The sequence below is a fragment of the Nicotiana tomentosiformis genome, chromosome 12 (assembly GCF_000390325.3).
Source record: "Nicotiana tomentosiformis chromosome 12, ASM39032v3, whole genome shotgun sequence".
In the NCBI taxonomy this organism is placed as follows: domain Eukaryota; kingdom Viridiplantae; phylum Streptophyta; class Magnoliopsida; order Solanales; family Solanaceae; genus Nicotiana; species Nicotiana tomentosiformis.
The window spans coordinates 102,729,658-102,748,675 of record NC_090823.1 but is presented as its reverse complement, the minus strand read 5'-3'; the positions used below and the strand labels follow the sequence as shown (position 1 = coordinate 102,748,675).

Genomic DNA, 19,018 nt, shown 5'->3' with positions numbered 1-19,018 from the left:
TTTTAACTTTGGACCAAAAGTGTACTAGTTTTGCGAACTTGAAGGACTATTCATGTTCACATTTATATACTCGAGACCAAAATGAAATCTATTGCTTCCAATTCACTTTATGTGACAGTATTTCCACATTTTACATTTAAAAATAATTTAGTTCTAAATTATTTAATTTTTAAAGGTGAGGGAGAGTTTGATTTTTACTCATGTATATTTTGTAGTCACACAAATATTAAGGTATATTTAAGATCACTGATATCTTTTTTTTTTTTTTTGTATTTTTAAAATTTTATATTATATTAAATTATGTCACATAAATTAAAAAGAACTATTATTATACTTAAAAGTACAACTTGAGTTTTTTCTTTCTGTTAAATTTTCTCAAGGGAAAAGAAAAGAATTTTTTTTACTTTTAGGCTGCGCCAAAAATTATTTATATTTGATAACCGAAAAAGTGTATAAAATTTATATAATTTTTATATATTTTTTGTATATAATATATAAAAATATATATATAAAATATATATTTTATCGAATATTATTTTAAGAGCAGCTATATAAAAGATTATTATTTTTCCATGAAAAAAGAAAAAGGAAAGAGTTTGGAGAAGCGGCAAGATCTAGACTCTAGTGATGTAGCATCGAAAATAACGGTGGGAGAAACTAGATTAGTAGATGTAGAAGTAGAATACAAGGTTAAGGTGGAAATATTTTACGAGGTCATCCCAAGGGAAAATAAAGGGGTGGGGGTGAGGAGTGAAAGGAAAGCAGCGAGTATTAAGCGTCAAATTTTTAGAACGTCGAGGGAGGCAGGCCGTAAATCGTAGAAAACACACACACACACACACTCTCTCTCTCTCCTCCAATTCTCCAAAATTCAGATCTTCACTTAATTCCCTCTTACTTCTGTCCTCTCACACGCAAAGAAACACATCCCACATGCCCCCTCTCTCTACAGGACAAAGCAAAGTGAGTAACTTTTACTGACACAAGAGAGAGATAATTATTAGTACTACTAATATAGGTAGCAATCCCATTCATCAGTTTGTCACATTTTCTGGATCGGCATTTCCCACAATTTGAGATCCATTTCTGCATTGATCTCTGTTGTCTACTTTGTTTTGTCCTAAATTCCTGCCCCTCTCTGTAACGAGTTGGGTGGGTGGGTGGCTAGATCTTTGCTCAATTTTACTTGAGCATATACAACTGAATTTAGTTTAATTGTGTTAGCAATATGGAGAGCGAGAAGAAGGTTTCTCCGGTATCCGACGTGGGGGCATGGGCGATGAACGTTGTTAGTTCGGTGGGAATTATTATGGCCAACAAGCAACTTATGTCGGCCAACGGTTATTCTTTCACCTTCGGTAATATTCCTCAGATCTCGTTCCAAATTTTTCATTTCTTATTTTTTTGATTCATGCACAAAATATGCACTCTTTTCTCCCATACTACCTTAGCTCGTAGAGGTGGATCCACGATTTGAAGGTAGCGGGTGCACGAATGCATTTATTTATCTTAGACGTATCAATAAATACAAAATGTAAATGTCTGCATCCGGTTGATTCGGTTGGTTTTGGATTAATTCAGCTCAAGTTATTTGGTTTTCGGTTCATAAATAGACAATCTGATCCGAATCTTAAATTTGTATTCATAATATGTTCAATTATGAACCAAGCAGAAAAATAAATTGACAAGTATCATATTTACAGCTCATATCAAGCTCAATATAGCATATATTCAATTCTCAACTTGAAGCATATGAAACTATAAACATCAAATTAATTACTTAAGAGAAAAAAAAGTTAGATATGCGGGACTGATATTCAAAAACTTAGATATCAACAGTATAACTATTACTAGTACCTATAAGTTGAGATGAATTCAGATAAACTCTTTTATTAACTGGGCACAAAAATTCGAACAAGAAGGGAAAATGGGCCGTAATATCTCGGCTATCGAAAAAAGAGACGGAGGCCGGGTTGGTACTATTTCTGCAATTGCTTATCTGGCCTTAGACGGCACTACTTAGAACTTATCTGGAAAGATATAACAGTCTTTTGTTACGGTGTTTAAGTGGAGAAGTGTAGAGGGGTGGCCCCATTATCTATCGAGTTTCGAACTGTGTGCCACTGGTCTTTGGGGATATTTGGTTATAAAAAAGAAGTCTTTCTTGTGGTATGGAAAACCTTTAGCATCAGGCTTTATGTGCCTTATTACATCAGGCTTGTCATCAGTTGTTATTATAAGGGCAAGGTGGTAGGCTTTATGCCTATCCGGGGAGAAGATATATATTTATGGTATTTTTGCTTTGTAGAAGCATGCATCCAGCTGAAATCTTTTAGTTGAAGGACATAGGAAGTACATGTTACTATCCATTTGGTCATATAATGTATGCGTTCAATTCCAAATGTTCGACCTGTCATTTTTAATTTCATGTTGTTTCCTCCAGCTACAACGTTGACTGGGTTCCACTTTGCTGTGACGGCGCTTGTTGGGATGGTGTCAAATGCCACGGGTTTTTCCTCATCAAAGCATGTACCTTTGTGGGAACTTATCTGGTTCTCAATTGTCGCAAACATGTCTATCACAGGGATGAACTTAAGTCTGATGCTCAATTCAGTTGGATTTTACCAAGTATGATATTGTCTCTTTTGTTGTATACTTTACTCGCTTTTGTGTTTTGTCCTTAACGTTTCTTGTTATGTTTTGAAATTTCTTCTTATAGAAAAGATAAGTCTTGGATTCCCGTTATGTTGGTGAATAAGATTTGTTAACAACTTTATAATGTTATCAGCTTTCAGTCTCCTTTGGTTGGAAAAGAATATAATTACTAAAAAAAATTTCACTAGAACTTTTTATCTGTTTCTTGCATCCCTTTTCTCCACATTTTGAATTTCGACCCTTAAAATCGTTACATATCAGTTTTACCTATCAGCAGAAGAAATTGTTTGATATTTGTTTTAGGTGCATTGAAGTTACAAATAGCAGATAAAACTTGGTACTCGCTGAAATTTTAGCTTCAAGTAGATTTTAAGGTTTGATAACTACTATGGTCCAAGTATATGTGCGTTACTAGCTAGCTATGAAGGGTGTACTTGGAACAGCTTTTACAAGATGAACCCAAACCTTTTCCTTTCAAAAAAGGATTTCATTTTTTATTTTTTTCATAAATTAGTTTGCTAACTTATTAAATAAATAAATGCGTTTGGGACCGTAGTTGGTGATATAGTTCATGATCTGTTGACGTGGAGTTAACTAATATCTATCAGTATCTTCATCATCTGAAATGATAACATACAACTTAGTTTTGCTTTGAAAGGAAGAGGAAGGAAAGAAAATAGGAAAAATGAGAATGGAATATAAACTAGGGTTAGTAATTTTCTTTATTTGATTGGTTTAAGAGGAAAGTTGCAGGAAAGGGAAATTTATGTTCCCTACTTCTCCGTGATTGCAAATCAGTTAGTAGAATGAAAACCAATAATAGAAAGAAAGGCTGCTTTCCCTCATTCCTAGGGATCCATACATATCATTAGCTGTAGTGTTGTTTTTGCTCAGGAATTCAATTTAGTCTCATAGTTCTCCTTTATACTTATTTTTTGATAAGGATATCTCCTTGGTAATCATTACAATTGATTATAGTTTTTAGCAAAGCAAGTCCATCTAAACCTTTTAGCGTGTATTTGATGAAGAAAAAGTGGTTCAATGAAGTTCTTTTTTCTGTTATTTTTTGGGGATGAAGTGCCAATAAAGTGTGCCTTTTCCCAAATGCAGGTGGTCCAATTAAGTTTTTGTATGTGCATAAACTTCTAGTAGGTTTGCATCCACTAGGACAGTGACTTTAGGCTCACACCCCTATTGCAGAAGTAAATTTGAAGATTAGTTGGTCAAAAATAGTGATGTCGGTCCCTTTTTTGTGGAAAATTAATTTAGGTTTAAAAAGTTATCATTGGCAGACTTTAATGGTTATTGAGTTTTTAGCATTCAGAGTAGTTTTACTGACCGAATTGTCTGGATGCAGAAGAGTCTTTTTTTCTTCAAAAATGATTAACAAGGATTTGAAGCATTTATTCTTTTTGGCCTAATGGCTGCATCATTTACATATTAGATCTTTCTTTATGGTCGTAACTCTCATATATTTACTGATAAGTAAATTAATTTTGTTCACACTAGCACCACCGAAGTGCTTAAATGTCTTCTAAAAACTCAAGCGGGGACAATAGATACACGAGCTCCTCTATGCCTTCTGTGTGTATCTCTTTACACCAAAAAGCAGAGCATCTAAAAATCTTTTTGGAAGCTGACTCTGCAGTAAGAAATACTCTATCTTCTGCATTGGTATTGTTCTGCCCCTCACTCATCACACTGTCATATTCAGGTTCAGTGTCTAATGAGCTGTTTGCTGATGTGTTCCTTCATGTTTGTCTCATGTTGATCTTTTCATTGGTTATTGCTTTTTAGAGAAGAGTTAGTTCAAAACTGCTAGCAAGCAGAGAAGAAGTGGATCGGTAGTCGTTATTTGAGCTGAACCAGTTGTTTTTTGTTTTACTGAACTCCAATTAGTTGATTATAGGTTAATATGTATTATAGTATACTAGCAGTTAGCACTTGTTTTGTTTGTTTTTGTCCTTGGTGAAATTTCATTTTATATGCCTAAGTTTTTCCATTTTCTGATGTAGATCTCAAAGTTGAGCATGATTCCAGTGGTTTGCGTGATGGAATGGATCCTTCATAGTAAGCGTTACTCGAAGGAGGTTAAAATGTCGGTTGTGGTGGTTGTTATCGGTGTGGGTGTTTGCACAGTAACTGATGTCAAGGTTAATGCCAAAGGTTTTATTTGCGCTTGTGTTGCAGTTCTGTCGACATCATTGCAGCAGATTGTGAGTATACTCTGGCTTCTTCATAGCTTTACTGCAAAAGACTGAATAATTAAAAAGATTGCCCAAAAGAGAAATATTTGGTGTGGATCTGATTTAAGATCGCTAGCATCAAAAGTTTAACGATAAAGTATGTTGAGGTTTCTTTTGTGATTTGATTCCATCTATTTATGTGGGTTTAATTTGTCATTACAAACTTACTTAGTTTTTCTTTCTGAGGGACAAATTAATTTATTAGGGAGGCTGTGATAGTGCTATCGAACTTTTCTATCCTTATAAAAAATGCCCTCTTTCTATGAAAAAGCTAAAGGGCAGAAGCCTAAATTTTTTCCCTTTTTCCTTTCTTCCCTTTTCTCCCTATAGAAGTGATGAAAGTTGGCTTTTGTTTTTGCTTCTTGTTATAGCGCAGGGAAGAAGTAATTACTCTATCAGACCCCTTTATGCTTGACAAGGATCCCTTCTTGTTCTATAAAGCTAAAGGAAAGAAGTCTCAAAATTGTCATGTATTGGTTTTAATTGAGGGGTAAAAAGGGGAGAAAGGAAAACATGAAGTCGACCTTTTTATTTGCTCACTGCTTTGGTCCCTGTTCAGTTGTATATAGAGCAAAAGCTTGCTTCTTGCAATTGCAGAGTTTAGAAACAGTTACCAGAGATATCCTATATCTTCAATGGAACAAAGAAAGAATTTCCTGCTGGCCCAATTTATATATATATTTTATCATCAAGCTCTCACTTTTTTCAACCAAATTAGCTTGTTGGTTATTCTTTCACCCCCATCTCTTAAACTTGTGGTTGCATTTGTGTGATCAAACAATGGTTTTCTGGTGCAGTCAATAGGCTCTTTGCAGAAAAAGTACTCAATTGGATCCTTTGAATTATTGAGTAAAACAGCTCCGATACAAGCTTGCTCCCTCCTTGTGCTCGGTCCTTTTTGCGACTATTATCTTAGTGGAAATCTATTACTAGACTACAAGTACACTTCTGGCGCCATTGTAAGTATCAACCAATCTTCTCCTTCCCAGATTATGATGCATATTTGATTGGTCCGTTTCTGCCTACTTAGCTTTATGTGCTCTGATCATTGATGTGTGGCACTTTTTGCAGTTCTTTATACTCCTGTCGTGTTCGTTAGCTGTTTTCTGCAATGTGAGTCAGTATCTCTGCATCGGGCGATTCTCTGCAGTTTCCTTCCAGGTTCTAGGCCACATGAAGACAGTGTGTGTGCTGACTTTGGGCTGGTTGCTCTTTGATTCGGCATTGACTCTTAAGAACATTTTGGGTATGCTTGTTGCTGTCGCCGGCATGGTGATCTATAGTTGGGCTGTGGAGGTTGAAAAATCCAACACCAAGAGTCCCCATGCTGCCAAAAACAGCTTGACAGAAGAGGAGCTGAGATTATTGAAGGAGGAAATGGAGAAGACTGACGTTGAAGTCGGTCAGTCCAAGGCCTAAATTGAGGTCTCTATTGTTAGCCATCACGTAATATAGCTTTTTGGATCAATTTGCATGTAGTTTATACTATTTGTTGCATTATTCATTGGACCTCCTACATTTGGTCCCAATTTGGTGACCTTGGATTGTTTTGAATAGTTACTGAATATTTTGTTCTTTATCCAAGTCCGCTAGGGTTCATACCATTTACGCTTCTGTTATTTTACATAATTCGTTTGATTTAATTTTAAGTCACGACCCAGGATAACAAGTGCATAGTAATTTGTAATATAAAGTCAGTAATAGGCAAGCGGGGGAGGATGATATGCTTGGTACAACACTGAGTGAGATCTTGATATGGATCTTAGATGATTAAAAAACACAGAAAAAAGTTACTCTATACTGTAATAAATGTACAATAGGATATTTGGACCTCTGGATAATTAGTTCATAGAAGTTTCTCTGGATAACCTAATAGCGAATATTGAAGAAATCTGTGGAAGTTGATTACAAGTGACTCTCACGGCTTAGGTCTGGTAGTAAAAATGCAACAGTCAGATTTGTGGATTAAGCTCAAAGTCATGAAACAAAAGCTTTATATTTAAGTGGAGATGGATAAAAGGACGGATCTATTATCCAGTGTGTATCAGATCGTGTGTCAATAATCTTCGGAGATTCTTCAGTTATCCCAAAGAAAAATTAGTTCCATCATCTATCGACATTGGGTTTGAATTCTTCAACAAAAAAGGTCTTGTAGAGAAAAAAGAAGAGTGAACTCATTATTCATCGAGTTTCAAAATCATGCAAAAGCAAAATGATTTTTTGATTTTCTAGAAAAAGAGACCCTAGTATGAAGTGTGCGTGTAATAGTAACGGACCAAAGAGTGGATAGGCATTTTGTCTATGATGTTACTCTTAATCCAGCATTATTGCTGGTTGGTCGATCCAATATAAGTAATAAGTCTGTATATTCAATCTCACAAAAGGAGAATTAAAGACCTCTTTAGGTAAGTGTACCATTCCGTCTCGTTCATGATTCATCAATTTGAAATGATTCAACTAAAAAAGATTATTAGTACTATTAAGAGAAAACCATATTAAGAAGTATTTTAAGTCTTTAAAGCTGATGATTATGACGATTAAGCCAATTATAAGTGTATCTCAAGAGTAGAGTCTCAAGACTAGCAAAGTAAAAATTTCTTAGTAGCACTACATCGTGTAGTTTGTAATATTTGCAAAGAACCAAACAGATTAATAGTCTAAATTTTAACCCTAAATGACTCTCATATTCTTGAATTAACTAGAATGATCTTACGCTATTTATATGTTGAGTTGATGAATTGAGTATGATCATTAACGAAATTGAACACGAAATATTTTGTTAATATTCATCATACAATCTTATATGAAATTAATGTTAAAATTCCTCACGAGCTCTCAAGTGTTGAAGCGTATGTTTAGCCCTACTAATTGAGCGAGTAATATCACAAATGAGGAACCAAAGTTAGGTGCTTATCTTAGAATGATGAACCACCAACAAGTTTTAATAGTTAAAAAAATGGTGATATTATTCTGTTTGTTGATCAAGAATTCTATTTTTTGAGAAATATCATGGTCCTTTAAATTTTAATTTATTTAATAAGATTCATTTGAATCGAATTAATACTTTTTAGATCATGTCATTGGACAATGCCATCAGACTAGATCGCTCGAGCTAAGTTGGGTGCCAAGTTATGGATAAAATAATATATGTATATATCAGCCAAATATTTTTATTTTATTTTATGCAATTTTTATAGATGTTCAATGATTAATTTTTTAAAAATGCTCATCATTTATGTTAAGAGAAATGTAATACTTTAACTTTTAATAAAAATTCAAAGATATTTTGTTAGTCGAGGATTAAATTCTACCCAAATTTATCACTCAAAAGTTTAAAGTTTTAAATAAAAAGTTATATCAATCAATAATAAAAGAGACAAAAGCGCAGTAATCCCGTTCTATTCTGACTCCATATGTTTCCTATAGCTAGTCTTTTCTTTTTTCTTTCGTTTACAGATTTTTCCTTTAACTTTTTTCCTTTCCCATAAAGCATCAACCTTTTTCTCTCTCTCTCTCTCCTCCCACCGCATTTTTCACTTTCACTTTCACACACACACAATTTGGCTTTATTTGTGCTTTCCTTGTCTTTTGATTAACTCTCTCTCTCCACTGGGAAGAAGAGAATAGACCAACCCCCACCCCCCTCTCTGTCACATAGAATATAGTATTAGTACATACTAAGTATTTATCTATTTGAGCATTTTCTTTGCAATTTATATTACCAAATCTGTGAATTGTCAGCTTCTGTTCAAGCATTTTTTTGTGCGTCGTTGGTGGATATACAAATTTGTACATAACTACATTTTGAGTACTCGATTGTATATGTGTTATAGTGTGTGTGTGTGTGTGTGTGTGTGTGTGTGAAGGAAAAGAGCAGAAAGGAGGGAGAAAGATTGTTGTGTAGCAGAGTATAATTTGCTGAAATTGTGAAGTTAGAAAGTAAAACAAAGCAAAAAAATTAAATAGATATAATGGGGTCAGAGCAGAATAGATTTCCGCAGCAGCAAGGACCGCCACTTCCTTCTCGGGTACTCTCATTTTCCAGATCTACTTTCTCTCTGTGTATGTGTGTTTCTTTGTGTGGATTAAAATTTGTACATCTATTATGGCTTCTAAAAGTACTTTGATTGTGTGCTAGAATCACATTTGCAAGCAGATCTGACTTTATTTTGGTGAAATGGAGCAAATTGGGATGACATTTATCTACTAAATAGTTGTCCTCCACAGTGATAGATCTCTTTTCCTCTTTGATTAATGCAGTTATTCTCACACATTAAAAATGAATTTAAGTTATATGACTGACTGGCAATGTATTAGAGTAAAAGAAATTACACTATCAGTGTAATTTAACCTGTTATAGCAGGTTTCTTACCGTTTATTATTAGTTATCACTATTAATTAGAGTTACTTGCGAGAGTTTAAGTTATTAACACCGCTAGTGTAAGGATTTTTAAATCATCTGGTCTGCTTTACAAGTAATCGGCCTTATTTCATGATTACAAATCCCACATTTTAAGGAGGGTTACCTGTAATTATCTTTAGTGACCTGATAATGTAAATTCCTTACACTGACGATGTATATAATTACCTTTTACGTAAGCTGGTTGTATAAATTATTTTTACACTGTTAGTGCATACAACTTAAACTCAAAAAACACACACACACACACTATATGTATATTAATGCAGTAATTCTCTAAGGCATAGAGCTACAAGGATAATGATAGGCCAAAACAAAGTTTTATTTTTTTGTTTATTTGGTAAATGTGATTTTTCCAAAGGAAGATTGTCCTACTTCATAAGCTATGTTGGGTTTGCCTCTGTGCTACTCATGTGACATTTGTTCTGGCAGCTGGTAATGGAAATTTAACTGTATGTGGACCATAGTATCTTTTAGATGTATGAAAAGGATTGTGCAGCTGATACATGAGTCAAATGGACTGGTGGTAGAAAGAATAAGTGGTTTTTCATTATGACATAAGATACCATCAGAGAATCTGAATTATCACTTTCGCTGTTTATGATTTCTGCACTTCGGTCTGAAATCTGTGCTTATGATCTTTCTTTACTGTTGTTCTTGGATTTTGCGTGTGTACCACTTAGACAGCCTCTTGCAGCGATTGCTTTTGTCCAGATATTGTATGAAACTAGCTAAGCACCTTTCAAACGGCATCTTCCCCTCTTTTTTCCATTTATATGTTAGATTAGATCCCAACTGCTAATGCTTTAATCTTTGACAGCGTAAACGATGGGGAGGATGTTTGGGAGGATTGTCTTGTTTCGGAAGACAAAAAGGTGGAAAGCGTATAGTACCTTCATCTCGTATTCCCGAGGCCAATTCACTACCAAATCAGCAGAATGTACCCCAAGCTGGTGGGTTGAATAATCAGACTGCAGCTCTTTTAGCTCCACCATCGTCACCAGCATCCTTTTCGAATTCAGCGCTCCCTTCGACAGCTCAATCACCAAGCTGTTTTTTATCTAGTAATTCACCAGGTGGTCCTTCAAATGCTATGTTTGCCACTGGTCCATATGCTCATGAGACACAGTTGGTATCCCCTCCTGTATTCTCAAACTTCACCACTGAGCCATCTACTGCTCCTTTCACACCTCCGCCTGAGTTGGCCCACCTGACTACTCCCTCTTCCCCAGATGTGCCTTTCGCTCGGTTCCTCTCCTCTTCGGTGAATGTTAAAGCCACAGACAAGACTAACTACACTGGTGCTAATGATCTTCAAGCTACGTACTCTCTCTATCCAGGGAGTCCTGCTAGTACTCTCAGATCCCCTGTTTCGAGGGTGTCAGGTGATTGCCTGTCATCGTCTTATGTTGAAAGGGAACTTCCTCAGTTGGATCCTTCTCTTCCTTCATCCGAGGCCAAGCATCCAGGCCCTGATTCAAGCACCTCAAAGTTGTCTCAAGATTCAAATTTCTTCTGTCCAGCTACATTTGCCCAATTTTACATCGACCATTCTTTATTTCCTCATTCTGGTGGAAGGCTGAGCGTTTCCAAAGAATCTGATGCTTATTCAAATAACGGGAATGGCCATCAGAGTAGGCAGAACAAACCCTGTAAACAAGATGCAGAGGAAGTAGAAGCTTACAGAGCGTCCTTTGGATTCAGTGCTGATGAGATTGTTACTACAACACAGTATGTGGAGATTTCTGATGTTGCATTAGATGATCCCTTTAGCATGATCCCTTTTGCGAAGCCCCGAGAAGAGGAAACTATATTAACTATGTCAACAGCTGAGGGAACAAAAGGAGGGAATATCTCTAATATGGCATCTCCTCAGCACTGCAAATCAGGGATAAATCATTTCGAAGCTGGCTATTGCGTGAAAGGTGCATGATCTTTTACTCCCTTGCTAGTTTGAAATAGAAACAGTTGGTATGAAGATACAGTCAAATGGATTCTCTCTTTTTTTCTGACCTTCATCATGAGATTTCAAGATTTATGTTTCTTCTGGTTTCTCTGCCATTAGTAGTAGTACAGGTTCCATTTATTTCATGCTAGTATTTATAATGTTTATACTTAACAGTTTACAAATTCAGTATAAAATTATTCATGGAACACTACTAAGTAATTATATGCTTATTACTATTGCAATCGAAAGCTTGGCCGTTCTACATTGATCATTGCATATTCCGGGATCTTTAAACAATTCTGTATGATCTGGATATTGTTAAAGACTTGGACTGACTTCTATCTTCTGCATCCACAGATCATATGTCACCAAAGCAATCCGTAGATGTTTTTAAGCAAGTTGAACCTGCTAAGCATGCTATGAGTGACGATGAAGGCATCTTCTCCAAACTGGGAACTTTGAGACTCAGTCGGAAATATGACCCTGGTTTGTCAAGCTCTGATGCGGAGATAGACTACAGGAGAGGAAGAAGCCTGCGAGAAAGAAAAGGCAATATTGCATGGTAGCACTACTCTTTAGAATCGTATAGTCCTATTTGCTAAATTGCATGGTTTTCTTCTTTTGCTTTTGTTGAGGGTCTTTCACAGGTGATCTAACCTCAGTCGCAGAAATCCCCTACGTCCTCGTGTGTTCCGCTATTTTGTTGAAGAATGTATTGTCTATATTTTAAGGTCCTCCTAAGTTATGTATGTCAAAAGTCCTAGCTATATATTTTCAGCTATTAACGTCGTTAGGAGTGGAGTGGATCCTGGAACCTTTTGTACAGTGGCTTGTGTATGCTTGCTTCAAAATGCTTTAAGCTTGAAGTCCTTGGAGATGTACTTTTTAAAGTATGCATTTCAACCAGGTATATTGCTTTTAAGACAATGTTTTTGATGATTTGGCTCATAGACACCCATTTATTGGATGAGAATGCACAAATATTTCGCAGTACCAAATGATGTGCTACTTCTGATTCTCTTTTTCTCGTATTATCTCTTACCAAGAAAGTAGCCGTAAGCAGTGAATATGCAAAATAGCTATTCCTATTTATGATTTCTCAAAAATAATCTGCCAACACTTCAAAAACTATAGACATTTTTGTCTCTTACCTTCCTCATTTTTTAGATGATTGACTCTCTGAAAACACATTTTCACCTCTTTTCCCCTCTTTCTTCGTACTCTGTAAAAAGATTTACCTTTCTCTGATTTGAGATATTAACAGTTGGGATCCACAATCAATCCACTTCAAGTAAAATGCCGCCACATAGCTATTTGGTACAAATGTGCAATTATGAATCCCAAGTACTAATAAAATATGGAGAACTTGAAGGGCAAATCATGAAGAGAGAACTGAGAAGTTGGCTGTAGCAGGTTAGCTAAATTCGCACACAGAGCCATTGTTATCAAAGTAATAACTTCGAATAGTCATCAGACTTTTGGAGAAGAGTAGAAGAATATGTTACGGCATATTGAGTATTAAAGATTTATGTTCATAATGTATCAATTGGATTATGCAATTCCAAAAGAAACAACAACAACAACCCACTATAATCCTACTAGTGGGATCTGGGGAGGGCAGTGTGTACATAGACCTTACCCCTACCCTGGGGTAGAGAGGTTGTTTCCAATAGAAACTCGGCATCCTTCCCTCCAAGAACTCCCACCTTGCTCTTGGGGTGACTTGAACTCACAAGCTCTTGGTTGGAAGTGGAGGGGGCTTACCATCATAGCAACCCACCTTGTCCTATTCCAAAAGAAAGAAACTTAGATAAGATACTTCTTAGCATGACATAGTTTTGGAGATTCTCGAATAGGACAATCTTAGTAGTCGGAGGCGGAGCCATGTGTCTTGCCGTGGAACTCATAGTTTGTTGTAGTCATTGAGTTCACAATTAAATAGTTATACATATTTAATTGATTTATAATATAAATAAAGGGTCCAAACAAAGGACCCCGAAAGTGAGTAGCTGAAAGCATCATTAACTTTTTCTCTGATCCGGGCAATGGATCACGGGGCGTCCGGTGTGAATCAGCAGAATCTATTGGAGTTGAAGATGAACAAAAAGCATGTTTAGCAGACTGAGGTTTGAGATGCTCATCTTCTAAATTTCTATGCTTCCAATCATAATTATCCAAACTCGTGGTATCATTCGTAACATCTAATCAACATGGCTCTATTAAAAACTCAATCTTGATTGCATATTTTCGACATTTTTGCAGCTATCGCAGGAGAGAGAATGAATGAAGGCTTGGCTTGGCTTGGCTTCTTAGAGGAAACTGATAACTTATAGGACCTTCTGGATGATGATGAATTGGACAAACTTCTTCTCTCTTCAGGCTAAAATGACAATTATTCATGATTTATCAATAAATTAGACAAGTGCCAAGGATAATTTTGGATTTTAAAAAAGTGAGTATGGTGCTAACCTACGACTATATTAGGTTCGCAAAATCCATAATATATATATATTATTGTTATAAAATAAAGACTGTAAAGTAAAGACAAGTATAAAGAGAAACTGATATATTATTCAAACTTCAAACTTATGTACATAATGAACTGAAATTTACTCTATTTATAGAAGAAAGCAAGTTGTTGTGTAAGCTGCTTCTGCAAGCTGCTACTGTATCAGATATAGATAATCTTCTACCGGGGATAATGTTTATCCATAACGGAGTACCGAAAGGATAAGCTCATTATACCAGATATGGATAATTTTCTACTGGGGGTAATGTTTATTCATAACGGGGTACCGAAAGGATAAGCTCATTATACCAGATATAGATAATCTTCTACCGGGGGTAATGTTTATCCATAACGGAGTACCGAAAGGATAAGCTCATTATACCAGATATGGATAATCTTCTATCGGGTGTGATGTTTGTCCATAACGGGGTACTGAAAGGATAAGCTTCTTCAGGCGACTTATTTCCAATAGAATACTAAATAGATAAACATATTTACGGCGGAGTCTCATATAGATAAGCTTCTTCAGGAAGCTTATTTACAACAGAGTACTAAACGAACATCCATAATAATATATTTATAACACTCCCCTTTGGATGTTCATTAAAAGATAATGTGCCTCATTAAAACCTTACTAGGAAAAAACCCGTGGGAAAAATCCTAGTGAAGGAAAAAGAGTACACATATTTAGTAATACGCATAACTAATTGTCTCAAAAAAAACTTATAAGGAAAACCATGTGAAAAAAATCTTAGTAAGGGAAAAAGAGTATAGAGCGTATTTTACTCCCCCTGATAAAAACTTTGTTTCAAATATTTGAGTATCCGCATTCCAATCTTGTATACCATCGTTCTCAAAAGTTGAAGTTGGCAAAGATTTAGTGAATAAATTTGCCGGATTGTCACTTGAACGGATTTGTTGCACATCAATGTCACCATTTATCTCCTTTTATAAATCTCACCTTTAATTGGGTTATGTATGCAACATTGTCTTCGTATAAAATTGTGGATCTTTTATCACATTCCAAACCGCATTTTTCTTGAATAAAATGAATCACTGATCTCGACCATACGCATTCCCTACTTGCTTTATGAATAGCTATTATCTCAGTATGATTTGAAGAAGTAGCAACAATAGATTGCTTTGTGGAGCGCCATAATATGATAGTACCTCCACATGTAAACATGTACCCGATTTGAGATCGAACTTTATGTGGATCAGATAAATAACTTGCATCTGCATAACCAACAAGATCTACACTACTTTTGTTAGAATAAAATAAATCTATATCAAGTGTTCCCTTTAAATATCGCAATATATGCTTAATCCCGTTCCAATGTCTCCGTGTAGGGGAATAACTATATCTTGCTAGTAAATTAACAGAAAATGGTATGTCAGGCCTTGTAGCATTAGCAAGATACATAAGTGCACCAATTGCACTAAGATAAGGTATTTCGGGATCAGGGAGTTCCTCATCCTCTTCTGGAGGTCGGAACAAATCCTTATTCACTTCAAGTGATCGAACAACCATTGGTGTACTCAATGGGTGTACTTTGTCCATGTAAAAGCATTTTAAGACCCTTTCTGTATAGGCAGATTGATGGATAAAGATCCCGTCTGCTAAATGTTCAATTTGCAGACCACGACAAAGTTTTGTCTTTCCAAGATCTTTCTTCTCAAATTCTTTCTTAAGATATTCAATTGCCTTTTGGAGCTCTTCTAGAGTTCCAACAAGATTTATGTCATCAACATAAACAGCAAGTATAATAAATTCTGATGCTATTTTCTTTATAAAAATACATGGACAAATAACATCATTATGCAACCCTCTTTCAACAAATATTCACTAAGGCGATTATACCACATACGCCCAGATAAGATCTTTGTAATCTGATTGAATACATTTCATGATACTTTGAACTATATGCTTCAGGCATTTTAAATCCTTTAGGAATCTTCATATAAACTTAATCAAATGAGTCACATAGGTTATGACTTGCATTTAGATGGCATGAAATCTTCAGGTGTCTGGACTACAAGTCAGATCATCACAATCTTTTACAATATTGTATCAGATATATCGTCGGCGATCATTTTGTATCGGTTCCTAAGCGACATAACTTGTTGAGATCTCATCACTTTCTTTATTTTCAGGTACCTGAACTTCTTCTGGAGTTTCATGAAATGTTATGCCGTGGGATTTTCTAGAGCTCATTTCCTCCTCATTATGATCATTTTGATCATTTGCTCCTATCATTTTTCAAGGATTGTTACCTTTGGAACCGATCGATTTACTACGCTTCATGCGTGTAGTATGGACTTTAATTTTAATAGGAGTATTTGCAGCTGAAATATGATATTTAATTTTGGATCAGCAAATCTTCTGGCATTTGACTTAAATTATATTCTAAGTGAGGATCATATTAATGATAATTCGATTCATATAGCATATTTTTCAGCTGTTTATTCCATCCCCCAAATGTTAGAAAAACTAACACATATCCCCAATCTTCTTTAGAAAACCTATCTTTGTGCATTGTGGTGGAGAAATTAATCATATACCACACATTAAAAGTTATTAGATAGTAAAAATATTTGGTTTCTGATCCTAAACCAATTGTGAGGGGAGGACTTATCATATATTGTTGGTCTGATGCATACAAGTGCTGATGTATGCAATTTAGAAAATCTTAGACCAACACATGAGGCTATGTTCTCATAAATAATAGTTTAGCCATTAATATGAGGTATTCAATGCTAAACTAGCTTGGATATAAACCAACATCATCAAGATGAACTATCTTGATTTCATAATCTGAAAATTATGCTCTTAATTGAGAAAAATAATTTCAAATGCCAAACTGCAGGTTGACAATAAACACACATGTAACCATCTCATATATGCATCTATTAGTGGATCACATGATAGGTGAATGAGCCCATATTCACCTTTTATATATATTCCAGAATTCAGGGGTCTTAGTCCCAACTTTAGGTGGTATAATCAATTTATTATGAGAATAAGCAACACAAGAGAATTCCTGAAGAATCTTCTAGTTCTTCAGTATATATTTATCTGAATTCTCAAATAGCTCATTTAAAAATGACAAATGAAAACTTCAAGTTTATCATGGCATGCGTTATCTCTTAGTAAGCTTCTGGTTTACTATGGCATAAACTTTTGCATTAGTAAACTTGTGGTTTACTGTGATACATGATATAGTACAAATTGAATAATAAGGCGGGTAAGTTCTCACATACATATTATTTTACCCCCTATAATTGTGAAAACATGAAGATTTTCAATCTTTCAATTATTTCTAGTCTAGCATGACTGCCATTCGAATTAGTAAACTTCTTGTTTATTACAACATATGGTTTGACCACAATCATATAATATGAATGACAAATTTGCATATAAGCTTTTCGGGAGCCTTCAATTTATTGTCCACAATCAAATATTATTCAGGCACTACTTGCGTTATGTATCTTCTAGACAAACAGTTAACTCTTCAGGAGCTTTTGATAAATTTTGTACTACCAAATATCTCTCAGACACTTCTGGTATCATGAGAGAAAATTTCTTCAAAATGAAATAAACAAAATAAATATGATAGTAAACATCATTATCAAAGCATAACTTTTATTTATGTACAACAATTACATAACCATACTATCTACTATAAACAACAAAAATTAAAATATTTACATTTCTACAGATTCATCACCGATCACATGACTTGTTTCTCCTTCCGGGTGTGCAAAGTAATCAGCTATATCCAAATGCATGAAGTCTAAATTATCTTCAGAAATAAAATTTGCTTCAGCATTTTTCTCTGTCTTCTTCAGGGAGGCTTGATACAGCTCAACCAGGTGCTTTGGCGTACGACATGTACGTGACCAGTGCCCTTTTCCTCCACATCTATAGCATGCATTTTCTGCCTTTGCTGCTTGCACCGCTTCATGCTTTTGTTCCTTCCTTTTCCACTGCTGGTGGTGAGGAGGGTTCTTTGGTGCATTATTATTACCATGATTAGAGTTTCTTCCCTGACCACGGCCATGACCACGACTTGGGCCATGTCCTCTTCCGCGCTTAGCTTGGTGGAAGTTCGTTTCATTCACTTCAGGGAATGGACAAGAACCAGTAGGTCGACTTTCATGATTTTTCATTAATAACCCATTATGTTGCTCGGCTACAAGAAAATGTGAGATAAGTTCAGAATACTTTTTGAATCCCATATCTCGATATTGCTGCTGCAGGAGCATATTCGAGGCATGAAAAGTGGTGAAAGTTTTCTCCAACATGTCATGATCAGTAATATTATCACTACATAGTTTCAATTGGAAAATAATGCTGAACATCGTACAATTATACTCACTGATAGATTTAAAATCTTGTAGCCTTAGATGAGTCCAATCATAACGTGTTTGTGGAAGAACGACCATCTTCAGGTGGTCATATCTATCTTTCAAATTATTCCATAGTATGACTGGATCTTTAATAGTGAGATATTCCATTTTCAAGCCTTCATCAAGGTGATGGCGTAGGAATATCATTGCTTTGGCACAGTCTTGGTTTGATGCTTGATTTTTGTCCATGATGGTGTCTGCCAGACCTATCGCATCAAGATGAATTTCAGCATCAAGCACCCAAGACATGTAGCTTTTGCCTGATATATCCAGGACTACAAACTCAAGTTTAGAAAGATTTGACATTATTTATAAAAAGAAAGTTCGTACCTCTGATACTTTTAAAGTATTTGCTCGAGATGACAGAGTCTCGTGCTGATAACGTGTTATAAAATAAAGACTGTAAAGTAAAGACAAGTATAGAGAGAAACTGATATATTATTCAAACTTCAAACTTATGTACATAATGAACTGAAATTTCCTTTATTTATAGAAGAAAACAAGCTGTTGTGTAAGCTGCTGTTTAAGCTACTATTGTACCAGATATAGATAATCTTTTATCGGGGGTAATATTTATCCATAACGGAAGTACCGAAAGGATAAGCTCATTATACCAGATATAAATAATCTTCTACCGAGGGTAATGTTTATCCATAATAGGGTACCAAAAGGATAAGCTCATTATACCAGATATGGATAATCTTTTACCGGATTAATGTTTATCCATAACGGGGTACCGAAAGGATAAGCTCATTATACCAGATATGGATAATCTTCTACCGGGGATAATGCTTATCCATAACGGGATACCGAAAGGATAAGCTCATTAT

At 35.3% G+C, this 19,018-nt stretch overlaps 2 protein-coding genes across 2 annotated transcripts; both read left to right on the top strand.

The window, feature by feature from the left end:
• Positions 1-902: 902 nt before the first annotated feature.
• LOC104101839 (UDP-rhamnose/UDP-galactose transporter 3) lies at positions 903-6,505 on the top strand. The gene is made up of 5 exons (XM_009609364.4): positions 903-1,358; positions 2,444-2,628; positions 4,671-4,871; positions 5,699-5,860; positions 5,973-6,505. The coding sequence occupies exons 1-5, from the start codon at positions 1,229-1,231 to the stop codon at positions 6,318-6,320; spliced, it is 1,026 nt and encodes a 341-aa protein (XP_009607659.1). The 5' UTR covers positions 903-1,228; the 3' UTR covers positions 6,321-6,505.
• Positions 6,506-8,473: 1,968 nt separating this feature from the next.
• On the top strand, positions 8,474-12,196 carry LOC104101838 (uncharacterized protein At1g76660). The gene is made up of 3 exons (XM_009609363.4): positions 8,474-8,929; positions 10,142-11,246; positions 11,627-12,196. Exons 1-3 carry the CDS (start codon positions 8,873-8,875, stop codon positions 11,833-11,835), a joined length of 1,371 nt encoding a protein of 456 aa, XP_009607658.1. The 5' UTR covers positions 8,474-8,872; the 3' UTR covers positions 11,836-12,196.
• The last annotated feature ends 6,822 nt before the right edge of the window (positions 12,197-19,018 follow it).